This window comes from Nicotiana attenuata, unplaced genomic scaffold, assembly GCF_001879085.1.
Source record: "Nicotiana attenuata strain UT unplaced genomic scaffold, NIATTr2, whole genome shotgun sequence".
Classification (NCBI taxonomy): Eukaryota; Viridiplantae; Streptophyta; class Magnoliopsida; order Solanales; family Solanaceae; genus Nicotiana; species Nicotiana attenuata.
Genome location: NW_017670767.1, coordinates 205,884 through 221,411, shown reverse-complemented (window position 1 = coordinate 221,411; position 15,528 = coordinate 205,884). Strand labels below are relative to the sequence as shown.

Below are 15,528 nucleotides of genomic sequence, written 5' to 3'. Positions count from 1 at the left end.
TATATATATATATATATATAAGCTGTATTCGATACAGTATTACCTAATACACTTATACTTAGTGCATAGTATATAGCGTAAGTACATATATTATATATATATAAGCTATATTCGATACGGTATTACCTAATACACTTATACTTAGTGCATAATATAGCGTAAGTACATATATTATATATATAAGCTGTATTCGACACAGTACTACCTAATACACTTATACTTAGTGCATAGTATATAGCGTAAGTACATATATTATATATATATAAGCTGTATTCGATACAGTATTACCTAATACACTTATACTTAGTGCATAGTATAGCGTAAGTACATATATTATATATATAAGCTATATTCGATACGGTATTACCTAATACACTTATACTTAGTGCATAGTATAGCGTAAGTACATATATATTATATATATATGATCTATATTCGATACGGTATTACCTAATAAACTTATACTTAGTGCATAATATATCGTAAGTATATATATATTATATATATAGACATTTATTTACATAGTAAATACAAAAGTGATTTTTAATTTTGACCATATAGAGACCAACTTTGGTCGCTAACTGTAAATGAATTTAAATTTAATTTAGCGACCAAATTTGGTCACTAAATTTTAATCAGATTTATTTATATTTTATATAATATTTAAATTAATAATAAAAATTATTAAATGTTAGAACTGTGTCCCACCTTGGCGACCAACGTTGGTCTCTATTTCATTAAGCGACCAACTTTGGTCGCTAAATTTTGAATTATATTTATTTATATTTTATAATTTATTTTAAATAAATATATATTTATTAAAATATTATAACTGGGTCCCATGTTTGCGACCAATGTTGGTCGCTATCAACTTATCCTTCAGTTAGCGACCAACTTTGGTCGCAAGTTTTAAATTATATATATTTATATTTTATAAGTGTTATAAAATAATAATAAAATTATTAAAAAAATTTATGTGGGTCCCACTTTAGCGACCAACATTGGTCGCTAATCTCAGTATATCTTTGACCAAGCAAGTCTGACCAGTCCAGTCAACAATTTGACTAAATTTGCGGCCAAATAGCGACCAACTATGGTCGCTAAAGTATTTCAAATAATTTTTTTATTATTTTCGGCAGTTTGGCGACCAACTTTGGTCGCTTTTCTTGACAGACCAAATTTGGTCGCTAATCTTTGGTTGCTTTTTATAGGAATTCTAGTAGTGAGTCCAAAAGAATGTAAACATCTGACCTTTGAAACCATTTTGCTTTAATGGTTAAGAAACGTTTGAAAATTATAACCATTAAGGCTAAACATTATTGTTGTGTCAAAAAGTAACGTAGAAGTTATTATAGCCATTCAATTATGAGATTAAACTTGTCAAATTAGTTGTTACAAATATATTTAAAATAATTACTATAGTAATGTCTCATTAATATAATAGTAAGAAAATAAATTTAGACATAGTTTTGAAATATTTTTTATTGAGATATCAAAAGTATTTTTTTATCAATCCCCCACATATCTCAAAAAGAATATTAAAAATAGTAAAATAATAAAATAATTTGCTGGGTTTCACAAATGAGCATAATGCGTCGAATCTGGTGTCTCTTGGACTATGACCCAGACCTAGATAAAATAAGATTAAACTTACAGAATAATTGGTGATGTTCAATACTTCTATGAACCAAGAAATCTTTTGTAAGTTTAGTGTCTTATCTATCACATTATACCCGCACACACTTTGTTGTTTATCGCGGTTTTGCGCTAATAGGCCATGCGCGCGCCTGGTTTTCGTGAGTGCTCTAGAAATTTTGCCACAAATTTCATAGAAGCGGCCCCACTCCACACTCATATAGGTCAATCCATCAAGTGTATTCTGCAGCACAATACACCACCTACAATAGGCTATGGATTATTGGATTAAGAGCTTAATAACTCAGCCTCACATTTCTTGCAGTCTTGCACTATATACACACACCATAGGAAGTGACATAATTTAATAGTGCACATTTGATCAACTAATGACTGTTATTACCCATATGAACCTACATCATGGGATCTCCAATCATATAGGTTGGGTTACCATCATTGTTGATACATCTCAAATTGGCAAAAGTCTCAACCCCTCGATGTTTCACTTATAAGTCAAAGGATCGGCCAAATCCTCTTTTGACTACACATAATATGTACAAAAAATTCTCATCTCTAAGCAATTGCTTTATGATATTATATCTTAAAAAAATGTGTCTACTTTTCCCATTGAAAGATTTATTTTCTTACAATGGCTATTGCACGTTGGCAATCCCAATTCATCGACACAAATATTATCGGTTTAATTCCTAGCGGAATACACGCCAATAGGTTGCTTAATCAACTTCACTGCCAGACAATTTTAATATCATAACACCCACCAAAGGTGATCACACAATAACTAGCTAGTTTTTTCTCATCTGAATCAGAGATTCAATATCATCACTGTATCTTTCTAATACAGTGGAAATCCACATAGAAAATACTAACCTATAGTATTTCTCAAATAAAGCATAAACTCATCTCAAATGAAATAAAACTTGACTTTTGTACAAGTGCCTTTTGAAACATCTTTTAACACATAAGAATTTGGTTTCTTTTTGTATCTTCCGTAGTCAAGTACCAAAGAAAATTTTCTAAATACAGAAGCAACTTTAATTACAGAAATATCTCAAATCAGTAAGAAACGGGTCATAATTCAACGATTTTCTTCACCCAAATGACTAAGAGACCCAAAGCACCATAACTTTTCGAAGTCAGAAATACAACAAATTTTTGATCTTCCAATATAAATTTTTGCCACAAAAAGTCTCATTTTTGTAAGGCTTCAATGTTATAATTTTAATAAATAATTTTTCTATTTTTTTCCCCTCTTCTTAGGATCAAGCTAGATAATTCAGGACATCATGGTCCCCCACATTTTTAAAAATTTCAAGTTAAGGAGATAACATTTTCACACACATACCGTCACCGAAAGTCTTATGTATATATCACACATGATCTGTTGAAAAAAAAACATGGCCAGATTAAATGGAATACAAAACTCTAACAACTATCATTCCAATTCCTTCTGTCCATATAAGTGCTACCAATAGAACAAGGAAAAATAGAATTGCCTATTTTAAAGATGACTTAGGAAATTGGATCAATGATCCTAACAAAATCTTGGATCACACTCTCAATTACTTTGTTAAAGCCTTCAAAACTGATCATGTTACTACTAATTGGTCCCTTATCAAAAACAATCCATAGGCTTATAATAATATTGATCTTTCCATCCTTGATGTCCATCTCTCTAAGGAAGAAATTTACAAAGCTGTCTTTTCCTTCAAGCCCTTTAAATCTCCGGGACTGGATGGTATACATCCCTTCTTCTACCAGAAGTACTGGAACATTGTGGGTAAATTAGTTATAGAACTATGTACTCAAATATTCAACACCCAATCTTTACCCCCTGAAATCAACAACACCTATTTTTGTCTAATTCCCAAAATCCCCAATGCAAACAATCTGAAATCTTTTAGACCCATAGGTCTTTGTAATACCATTTGTAAAATCATTACAAAGATTATTGCTAATAGAATCCAACCTTTCCTCAACCATATCATAAGCCCTTTCCAAGCTAGTTTCTTAAGAGGCAGAAGGTCCTCCGACAATGCCATCATAATCCAAGAGTTGATGAGCCAATTTAAAAAAATGAAAGGGAAGAAAGGCCACATGATTCTTAAACTAGATCTGGAAAAAGCTTTCGATAGATTAGAATGGTCTTTCATCTACTTAACCCTCTCTCACTTCCAATTTCTCAATAAGATAAAGAAGCTCATTGTGAACTGTATATGCACTAGTAACATTGCTATTCTGGTAAATGGAACCACAACCTCTTTCTTTGCTCCCAGTAGAGGAATCAGGCAAGGCTGCCCCCTCTCCCCCTTTATATTTATTTTGTGTATGGAAATGCTATCCCGCCTAATCTCCTACCAAGTTGATATCAATCTTTGGGATCCTATTGGCCTCAATCATAATCACACTAGCATATCCCACTTGTTCTTTGCAGATGATCTCACTCTTATGGCTAAAGCTGACAAAAAAAACCTTAATACCATCAACAACTGCCTCAACTTCTTTTGCAGTATGTCTGGTCAAAAAATCAATAAAGGGAAGTCTAAAATTTTATTCTCCCATAACTGTCCTGTCCAAATCTCCAAAGAAATTGCCTCAGGCTTCAATTTGAATATAACCAACTTCAATTTGAATATAACCAATAATTTTGGTAAATATCTAGGATTTCCTATCCTCAATAATGCCCCCAAACCAGCTGACTATCAATTCATAATCGATAAAATGCGGGCCAAACTCTCAAATTGGAGAACCAACTGTCTTAATATAGCAGGGAGAACCACCCTAGCACTTGCTACTCTTAATTCGATTCCAAATCATGCCATGCAATATACTCTACTCCCCACCAAAACCCTCAAACTCATTGACCAAATCCAAAGAAATTTTATCTGGGGTACCACTTCTAACCAAAAGAAATTACATCTCATTAATTGGAACACTGTTACAAAACCTAAAGAATTGGGAGGATTAGGTATGAAAGATGCCCTCTCGAAAAATAAAGTCCTTCTTAGTAGTCTCTCCTGGAGACTTATCAATAATTCCTCTTCTCCTTGGGCTAACCTCCTAATCCGCAAATACTGCAAAAAGAAGCTTAGCAACTCCTCCTTCATTTGGAGAAGCATTGTTACTGGTTGGAATCTTTGTAATCAAGGCATTCAATGGCTCCCAGGTAGAAACTCTAATTTCAACACTTGGGACACCCAATGGATTCCTAACCTTCTAACCCTTAGAGCCAATATTGAGGGTCCTTTAAACTACAAAGAAGATAACCTCCCTATCAAGAAACTATACCATAAAGGGAAATTGGATTTTCAGGAAACTTCATTCACTATTCCTCTAGAAATTTTGGATAAAGTAAACTCCATCCCATTACCACTCCAGAACATCGATAAACCTCTTTGGAGACTCAGCCCCAATGGTTCATTCAACACCAAATCTTGCTATAGCCTATTAAACCTTAGATAACACTACTAAACAAGACTTTGAGTGGATTTGGAAAATGCCCTGCCCAAACAAAATAAAATACCTCTTTTAGCAAATCCTCCACAACAAAATTCCCTGCCGCTCCTATCTCCATCATATAGGTATGAATATAAACCCCAATTGCCCAACCTGTAAAGATAAAGAGGAATCCATCACTCATATTTTCCTCACATGCCCCGTCGTCTCAACCCTATGGAGACATTTCAACACCTCCATCTTGACCTTAAAACACGATAAACACTGGCTTACCAAACTGAGAGATAGTAACCTTACCCCCCTATGGTTCCCTGGAACACACTCCTGCCTTTCCTCCTTTGGGGAATATGGATCAACATAAATAATAATAATATCAATAATACACACTATTCCCCGCATCTGGAAAATATCTCTAATATAGCTTATGAATTCCACTTCTTTAGCTCCAGTGACTTACTCACTACTGCCAAATCCAACATCAACATAAAATGGTATCCCCCCCAACATGACTCTTTCAAACTCAATACAGATGGTGCCTTCAATCGAGTAAGGAATAATTTTGGCATTGGGGGAGTTTTTCGTAACCACAAAGGGAATTGGATATTAGGATATCAAAAATCCGACAAAGCTCTCTCACCTTTGCATGCAGAACTCCAAGCAATCCATGAAGGATTGAAAATAGCTACTAAATACAACCTGTTTCATTAGAGATTGAAACGGACTCCACAGAAGCCATTTATGCACTAAACAACGATCACTTTGTCATGACTAATATTGTCTATTCGTGTAGATTATTGATGCTCCAGCGGAAGGACCTGTCACTACGGCATAACTTCCGGGAAGGAAATCAAACAGCTCACCTTTTGGCCAAGGACGCATGCAAGGAGACATTTTGGCAAGCTTGCAAGGATATTCCTAAACTACATCCAGCTCCTCCCTCTTTTGTAATCGAACAAGTTGCTAAAGATCTGGATGTTGGCTACTTATCCAAGAAATCACTAGATACTATGGCTTGTAATAGATTAAGACTTTTAGGCAACAAAAACGTCACAAACACTGGTTTACCATGCTGTGACCATTTCCATTCTCTAAGTTTATGTACGATGGACTATGTTTAATATTTATATAATATAAATATCCCTATTATCAAAAAAAAAAAAAATTATTCACTCTTTCATAATTCTCATAGAATTAGCAAAGAACTTATACAACTTGGATGAAATCAATCATGCTTTTATATGTAACACACCAAATTCAAAACTCAAATTTGATTCTCCATAATAACAAAGTAAAAATAAAAATATCCTTAAGATTTGCTTGAGAAATGACCACAATAATTATATCATTCGCTTAGTCAAAATTATTTTTAGAACATAAAGTACTTACACCAAAATACAATATACTTTGGTCTTCCAATATATATAATGTCGCCACAAGAATCACAAGTTCATAAGGCTCTTCCATATTGAGATTAAATGATTATTTTCAGCGACATAAGGGCGGACAAAAGCGATTGACAACAAAATACATACATGAGTTCTTTTAGATATATGTGTAATAACCATTTTGATAACAGAGCGAACTATTCTTTCGCCTTTTACTAAAGAATACCGTGTGCGCATCGCAAATAGTGGTATACGCCAATTTTATTGATAGAAAAATACTTTTGATAGCTCAAAAAGAAATATTCCAAAACTATGTCTAAATTCATTTTCTTACTATTATATTAATGATACATTATTATAGTAATTATGTTTAAAATATTTGGTGATTCAAGAACTACTCAAGTTCTCAGAATGGAAAATTTCTTTTTAAGCAAATTTGGTTCCTGTATAATTGTTAGATTATCTCAAAAAGAAATATTCAAATTGATGATTAGATTCATTGTTTTAATATTATGTTAATGGTGGGTATTTATTATACTAATAAATTGAATATAATTTGATTATATTTTCAAATATAATAATAATTTTGTAACTGAAACTTGATACACTATTCTTGAATAGCCTTAATGGCTAATGTTTTCTTTCAAAGCCTTAAATGGCCTTTAATTTTCTAACGTTTTTGGCCTTTAATATGGTAACAATCTGATGTCCATTTTTTTGAACTACATATATCTAATTCCTTTTGTCCATTTTGAGTGTGAACAAAAAGAAAAAAGTAACGTAGAAGTTATTATAGCCATTCAATTATCATATTAAACTTATCAAATTAGTTGTTACAAATATATTTAAAATAATTACTATAATAATGTCTCATTAATATAATAGTAAGAAAATGAATTTAGACATAGTTTTAAAATATTTCTTTTTGAGATATCAAAAGTATTTTTCTATCACCTTGTCTGTAGGCTTGGAGTGAATTTTACGACACCATTTAACCTTGGATTTTTTACAACAAATCCATAAAAAGTTTATTGTTATTAAAAGAACTAGTACACCTTTTTATAATCGGATGATGCCCCTATAAGGCTGTTAAAATTGCTGTAGGTGCTGTGAGTTTTATTGTGTAAGAATTTTGGTAATATTAGAATTATATAAAAATTCTTTATCACATCTGATTTTACTCGTAAACAATAGTTTTATATTCGATTAGCTCCTCCTTGGTTGCATATGCATTGTGTATCATATTAGTAACTATTATTAAAGAATTATTGTAACTAGTTTTGGATTTCTAATGATTTGCGAAAGAGAATAAGACAAGTTCTCATCCTTTGAGATTTTGACACTTTTTTCTTCCTCATGTTTAAGTTTAAACAGGACTTTTGAAAAAAATATAGATGTCTTGCCCTATGGTAGTTGAATAGGTTAACTTTTCTGGTATAGTATCAATTTTTGAAAAGATAGATCCAGGTTTGTGAAGGTGATCACTTATCCTCTGTTTAATAGATGTTTTATGAGATCTTTGTTGCTTTGGGCAATTTCTTCTAATTGATGTTCTTTGTTTCTACACCAGATGCAGCATAATGCAATAGCTTACACAGAATTGAGTTGCAATAGTTTGTCTGGTTCCAGGTAAAGTTCTTAGGTTTGAATTCTTTAAACGATCAAAGCACTATTGTAATAATTCTTCCCGGGTTACAATCCAGATTACTAGTAATAATTGAGTTGAAAAAAATATACAAGACACTTTTATTTTTTCCTTTATTATATTGTTATAATTCTTTCTTATGTGAACTTTTTGTGCAGTATTTGAAGGATGTCAGTTCAATTACTGGCAAGGGAATCTTGAGTTGTGAAAAGATGGATCCCCGAACCGTTGTCGTTGTATTTATTCTGCAAGTTAAGGGAATTGTTTGAGTTATGAGCGATCTTAGCGCAGTTGTATGTTGACATCTTTTAAATTGTTCAAATTTGTACGGAATACAATTAGTCGATCATTACTTTTGTTCTTTGGATACATTACTAATTGCATTCATTTTACATATCATTTGTGTTTGTACATTGTGTATGATGTTTGATATTTACAAATGTATGAATAAGTACTAGTTTCATGACTAATGAACTAAATAAATGATTATTATTCTTTTTTAGGAAATTGTCAGAAATTTTAGTGACATTTCATAAAGTTCTAAAGAAATGTCGTAAATGTTTTATTGACATTAACCTAAATGTTTGAAATTAAATATGACATTTCTTAAAGGTTATAATAAATGTCGTAAATCTTTTACCTACATTACCTTAAATGTCAGAAAATTCAAGTGACATTTTTATAAAAGTCGTAAATAAATGTCGCAAATCTTTTTGCGATATTTAACTAAATGTCGAAAAATTTCCGACATTAAAATTTGCGACATTTAGGACAAATGTAAATTAAATATCGGCGATTAAATTTGTGACATTTAAGCACCATAATATGACATTTATATAATGTCGTCGTATCCCCTACTTCTTGTAGTGTATTTTTGTATTATCTTATTCATGGATCTTTACTATTACATGTTGTGTCATTCGCGACCGTTACTTAAATATTGTTTGCTACTTGTTGCTTTATCTCCATTATTCCTTGAGCCGAGGTCTATCGGAAACAACCTCTCTATCTTAATAAGGTAGGGATAAGATCTGCGTAGACACTACCCTCCCCATATCCCATTTATGGGAATACACTGAATTTGTTGTTGTGGTTGTTGAATGCAAACTAGATTGTTACTTAAACCCGATTGGTTGGATGAAAGACAAATCCAACTACTAAAAGACAACTTGCTCTAAGACATTCTTAAGATGAAATAATAGTTGATATATTGTCGATCGCAAATAAATAGGACTTCAATTCATACATTTGCCTCATTTTGCTCCAAATACTTGACTAAATGCGCACCTGCATCACTATATCCTCATATTTTGATAGGTTCAACTAGTAACAAGTTAATCATGTTTTTAACATTGCCTTTGGAGTTTGTGTATCCATCTCCCTCTTTATACAGAGTGTCCATCGCACGTGCACAATCTATAACTCGTTCAAGGACAAACATTTGTACTTTAGTAGGACGGAATAATTCCTTGTTTATATCTTTGTAACGACCCGACCGGTCGTTTTGAGCTCTAGCGCGTCGCTCAGCAGTTTGGGGCAATGAGCAGCTTCACTTCAGGTATTATGACTTGTACGCATGGTCGGAATTGAATTCCGGGGAATTCGGAGTTGATTTGGAAAGGGAATTCTCATTTCGGAAGCTTTAAGTTGAAAGAATTGACAAACATTGTATTTCAGAGTAAAAGACCTCGGAATCGGGATCTGAATATTCCAGTAAGTTCGTATGATATTTTCGGACTTGGGCGTATGCCCGGATCGGGTTTTGGATGACCCGGGAGCGTTTTGGCGCCTATTATGGAAGTTAGCATTTTGGAAGAAATTTCATAAGTTTGAATTGAAGTGCATTTCAGTGTTATGGATGTCCGTTTGGGATTCTGAGTTTGGGAGTAGCTCCGTATGGTGATTCTGGAGTTGGGAGCGCGATCGGAAGTGAATTCGGAGGTCCGTAGGTCATTTGGCTAAAGATAGAAATTTGAAGGTTTTTGAGAAGTTTGACCGAGAGGCTGACTTTTTGATATCAGGGTCGGATTTCAATTCGGAAAGTTGGAGCAGGTTTGTAATATCGAATATGACTTGTGTGCAAAATTTGAGGTCAATCGGATGTGATTTGACGGGTTTCAGCATCGAATATAGAAGTTTGAAATTTCAAAATTCATAAAATTTGGATTGGAGTACGATTCATGATTTCGACGTTGTTTGATGTGATTTCAGGCCTCGAGCGAGTTCGGATCATGTTTTGGGACATGTTGGTATAATTGGTTAAGGTCCCGAGGGCCTCGGGTGGATTTCGGAAGGTTAACGGAATGAATTTCGGACCAAAGAGTTGCTGAAATTTTCTGCAGAAAGCTGTTTTGACAGCAACTAGTGCAATTGCGGAGCTGAATTTAGAAGCTTATATCTCGAAATTTATAACGAATCTGAAAATTTGCAAAACATAAAAGTTGTTGCCCTTGCATTCTAATTTCCAGAAAGTTAAACCATTCATAATTTGGACATTTTATCAGAAAGTTATGATCGATTAAAGATGGCTGGTGGAGCAGTTTTGACAGAATTTTCTGATGCATGGAACCGACTTTAGAAGCTCATATCTCGGAATATATAAAGATTTATATAGTGTGCAACCTATCAAATAAAATATCTTTGAGTCTAGTTTCTAAATATTTAAACCGTTTTTCATTTGGATATTTTCACAAGGAGTTATGGGCGTTTTAACAGAACGTGTACAGCAGGGGAAAATTGTAATAGGATGTACAACCTGCACAGCGCAAGGTACCACTCGATGAAGCCTGGGCAGATTGTTTTAAACACGAGTTTTGGCCCATTTCTTTCAATTGGCTTGGACGATTTTGGAGAGCTCAAGGAGGGATTTTCACCAAGCAACACTAGGTAAGTGATTTCTTCCTATTTTTGAGTTAAATATGTGATCTTACATGGATTTAGACATGAAAATTAGTATAAATTTGGGATTTTTGGGGAAGACCTAGAATTTGGAATTTTGGACTTTTACCTTGAATTTGAGCATGAAAATTAGAGCAAATTGTATATTTGAGTTAGTAAAGCTATGGGTAGAATTTATCTTCGAGAAATTTCGGAATCCGGGCACGTGAGCCCGAGGGCATTTTGGTCAACTTTTCGAGCGGAGTTGGGAACTTATATAATTTGAATTGTTACAAGTATTAGAGTGAATTTTTATTGGTTTGTCCGGTGTTTGAATAGTTTTGGGGCGTTGTGCATCAATTGGAGTCGTTGGAAGGGCTTGGAAGCCGGTTATGGAAATTTCGGAGCGAGGTGAGTCTCCTTTCTAACCTTGTAAGAGGGAATTGTCCCCATAGGTGAGTTAATTGGTTATGTGCTCCTATTTGTGGGGGCTACGTACGCATGAGGTGACGAGAGTCCGTGCGTAGCTACTATTATGCTTTAGGCCCGGGTAGTTTAGGGCCCAAAAGCATGCTTTCTTGTAATACTTGCAACCTTGTTGACAAACTTAAAATGCTTAAAACATATCGAATGTGTAAATGAATTTCTAAAAAAGGCTAGATATCATTTCTTGACTTTTAAAAGAGAAACTTGCCTTTTCCTGAATATTTGCTCCTTGATGAATTATTGATTTGATTGTTTGAATGTGTTTATCTATTGTGGAACGGGCCGAACGCCTCGGTAGATTAAATAGATGCATCTATGGTTCGCGCCATTCGAACCTCTGGCAGTGCACAGTTTAAATATTATTGGATCGGGCCGTACATTCTCGGCATGATTTGCGCATGCTTGTATTGCTTGCCTTGGAATTTATTGAAGTGATGTTGTTCCTTCCCGGCTTGAGAATAAATGTATAAATGACGAAAAGGAATTTGGAAATTTTCTATAAAAGAAAGAATTGTTTACTTGCTTCATTCTATTGAATTACACATGTTTATAAAAATCCACGATTTAATATATTATTGATATAACATTATTGGACCACTAGTAAGTATCGAAGTCGACCTCTCGTCTCTACTTTTTCGAGATTAGACGGGATACTTACTGAGTACACGTTATTTTCGTACTCATACTACACTTGCTGCGCATTTTTGTTGCACAGGTTTATGTGTGACTAGTGGCTTAGTGGCATAGCGGCATGGTTGATACGGAGACTTAGGTGAGCTGCACTTATCGAGACGACCCGCAGCCAGCAGAGTCTCCTTCAGAGTACTGTATTTTATTTCACTCCCTTGTAAATGCTCATGCACTTGTGACACCGGGTTCTGGGATGTCTATGGGTTTATTCAGAAATTTAAAATTGTTAAATGTTTCATTATTTATTCAGTGGAATTTATTATGTATTGTTTAAACGTATAAAAGAAGTGATTTCAGAAATATTTAAAACGAGAAGTTACTTGTTATTTGTTGTTGGCTTGCCTGACAATGGTGTCCGGCGCCATCACGACCCTTAGTGGATTTTGGGTCGTGACAATATGGTATCAGAGCACTAGGTTCCCTTAGGTCTCACGAGTCATGAGCAAGTCTAGTAGAGTCTCGCGGATCGGTACAGAGACGTCTGTACTTATCTTTGGGAGGCTACAGGGCTGTTAGGAGCACTTCCCTTCTTGATTTCCTCATCGTGCTACTTGATTCCTTAAGGCTGATGCCCTTGTTTCCTTCATACTCAATCTTACGCGATGCGAACCGTTTGTTATAAATCGAGAATTGAAGAATTGTAATGGTACTACAGATGTGGTGCGAGATGTTTCTCCCGGTATAGTTAGGTGAGCTATTATCGTCGCCTTGCGGAAGGATTTTTCTATCGTTTCGGCTCGATAGTTGCGCTTCTAATAGCTTGGAGGCTATGCACAGGTTGCTATGATGCTCGAGATTGGTTATCGCACAGTATTGACTTGATGGTAGGAGACTTGCCTATGTGTTGGGGCGGTGAATGAGTTGAAAGGAAATCTACTCAGTGCACGATTCAGAGATATGATATTTCACTTCCGGTGGAGGAAAAACAATTGGCCTATGAATGTCCAGATTTGGGGTGATGGAGTAACGAGACTTGGTAATTTCGAGCGTGGTGGAATTTTTATCTGCGATGTAGTGTCGTCGTCCTCGATTGTATGTGTTAAGTTCGCCGGTGTTATGGTATTCTGCAATTCGCCCTTGGGGTAGGATATTATGAAATAATATTGGAGAAACGACTGTTGGATATCGCGGGGTGCGGTGGTTCAGGATTGAATCGGTGTTTCTAATGTCGACGGCTCGAGAAAGATGATCTCCGGAAAGGTTTAAAGTTAGTAGCGATTTGTGGGTTCAAGTGCTACGAAGATAGATTTTATTAAGGCAACAACTGAGCAGCAAAGGATGAGGAAGGACATGTGGGGAGTGTCAGGCGGTGGATAAAATTTCTAGAAGGCCAGGTATAAGAAGCAAAGGTCGAGTGGTCGATTAGAGGGGCAAGTTCCGCCAAAGTGGGAGAGTGGTGGAGTTGCATACGGGCTTTGTGTTAGGATGACTACGCACCTTAAGGAGAGTTTGGAACGACTTGGGAATTTTAGTGATTGATGATTGGGGTCTACGGATCTAATTTGAAGTATGGGCTATTATGCGGCAGGAGATTTGATATAACGGAAAGGAGCTACTTGAAATGAAGAACGATACAACGTAACTTTGAATTGGAAGGATGTTGCCGCACATTTAATTAATGTCTACGAGGGGTGAATGGACTTGTGCAGCTAGAGAGTGAGCTCGGACTCACGATGGGTTATTGATGTCGTAGTGATTGTACCCCGTGCAGCAGTGTTGGAAGATGTCGGCACGTAAATTCCACAGGCGGGTTATCTCCAGTGAGCAGATCGGCGGTCGCATGGTTGGCGAAGCTTCTCGAAGAATTCTATTAGTTATACAGCAAAGAGAGCGGTCGTGCGAATGTGGTTGATGATTCAGAGTATAAAAAGGGGTTTTACAGAAATATTCCGAGAATTTGGCGATTGATTACGCAAGGTTATGTCAATAAGAGATAAAGAATCCTGATGAATTTCAGAGTTGTGTAATAGTGGCTTCAAGCTAAGTGGTAATTTGAGCAAAGGAATTGTTAAAGGTATGCTATGGTTGGCCTTATTGGCTCATGTTCAGACTTGGGGAAGGATTCAGGATTTATGCCTTGTATAGATGCGGGTTTCAAGGGAAGTGATTCTGCCCGGTGCTTCGTCGAGAGGGTATTCATGTGCTAGAAGATTCATGGAGTTGATTATATTCGGGGCCAAGTCAGAGCGGGTGGCTCTCAACAACGGTCCTAGTGGATTCAAAGGGGAAAAGCGTGGTGCCTAATGATTGCGAGCCTATAGGTACGATTAAGAATCAAGCTTTGTAGCAGCTTATGAGAAGAGGCACAGAATGTTCTATGATGTTTTGACTTGCAGTGTAGCATTTGGGAGGTATGAAATGGTTCATAGGATTTGAGACAGCATAGTCTCGTGATTCAAGGTCACTCGGGATGAGTGCGGATGGAGTGTGTTATGTGTTGAATGGAGTTATTATTATTTCTAAGGCAATCAAGAATTAATTTGGAAGAAGATAGATTGGTTAGCCATAGTTGAGTCGGCATATTGGTGGTAGTGATCAGTTCCTTCAACGTGATCAAGTTATGCAAGTGATTTGTGACGGCACGTGTGAGGCTTGTCGACCGCCGTAATTGATGTTATTACACGCCCGCTTCGTAGTACTATTCATCCCTTGTATTACAAAAGTATTAACGACTTACATTTATATTATTTACATAGTAAATACAAAAGTGATTTTTAATTTTGACCATATAGAGACCAACTTTGGTCGCTAAGTTAAATGAATTTAACTTAGCGACCAATGTTGGTCACTAACTGTACATGAATTAAATTTAGCGACCAAATTTGGTCACTAAATTTTAATTAGATTTATTTATATTTTATATAATATTTAAATTAATAATAAAAATTATTAAATGTTAGAACTGGGTCCCACCTTGGCGACCAACATTGGTCTCTATTTCATTAAGCGACCAACTTTGGTCGGTAACTTTTGAATTATATTTATTTATATTTTATAATTTATATTAAATAAATATATATTTATTAAAATATAATAACTGGGTCCCACTTTAGCGACCAATGTTGGTCGCTATCAACTTATCCTTCAGTTAGCGACCAACTTTGGTCGCAAGTTTTAAATTATATATATTTATATTTTATAAGTTTTATAAAATAATAATAATATTATTAAAAAATTTATAGTGGGTCCACTTTAGCGACCAACATTGGTCGCTAATCTCAGTATATCTTTGACCAAGCAAGTCTGACCAGTCCAGTCAACAGTTTGACTAAATTTGCGGCCAAATAGCAACCAACTTTGGTCGCTAAAGTATTTCAAATATTTTTTTTATTATTT

General features: G+C 35.0%; 1 protein-coding gene and 1 pseudogene across 1 annotated transcript in view; one reads left to right on the top strand and one right to left on the bottom strand.

Annotated features, from left to right (window-relative positions):
• LOC109243137 overlaps positions 1–6,142 on the top strand; it is a gene marked incomplete at its 3' end in the record, with an annotated part of 10,082 nt that extends 3,940 nt beyond the window's left edge. The window contains 1 exon segment of the mRNA XM_019410037.1: positions 5,900–6,142. Coding sequence (XP_019265582.1) covers positions 5,900–6,142 — 243 coding nt within the window.
• Positions 6,143–9,442: 3,300 nt separating this feature from the next.
• The window catches only part of LOC109243133, a 31,520-nt pseudogene continuing 25,434 nt past the window's right edge, over positions 9,443–15,528 (bottom strand).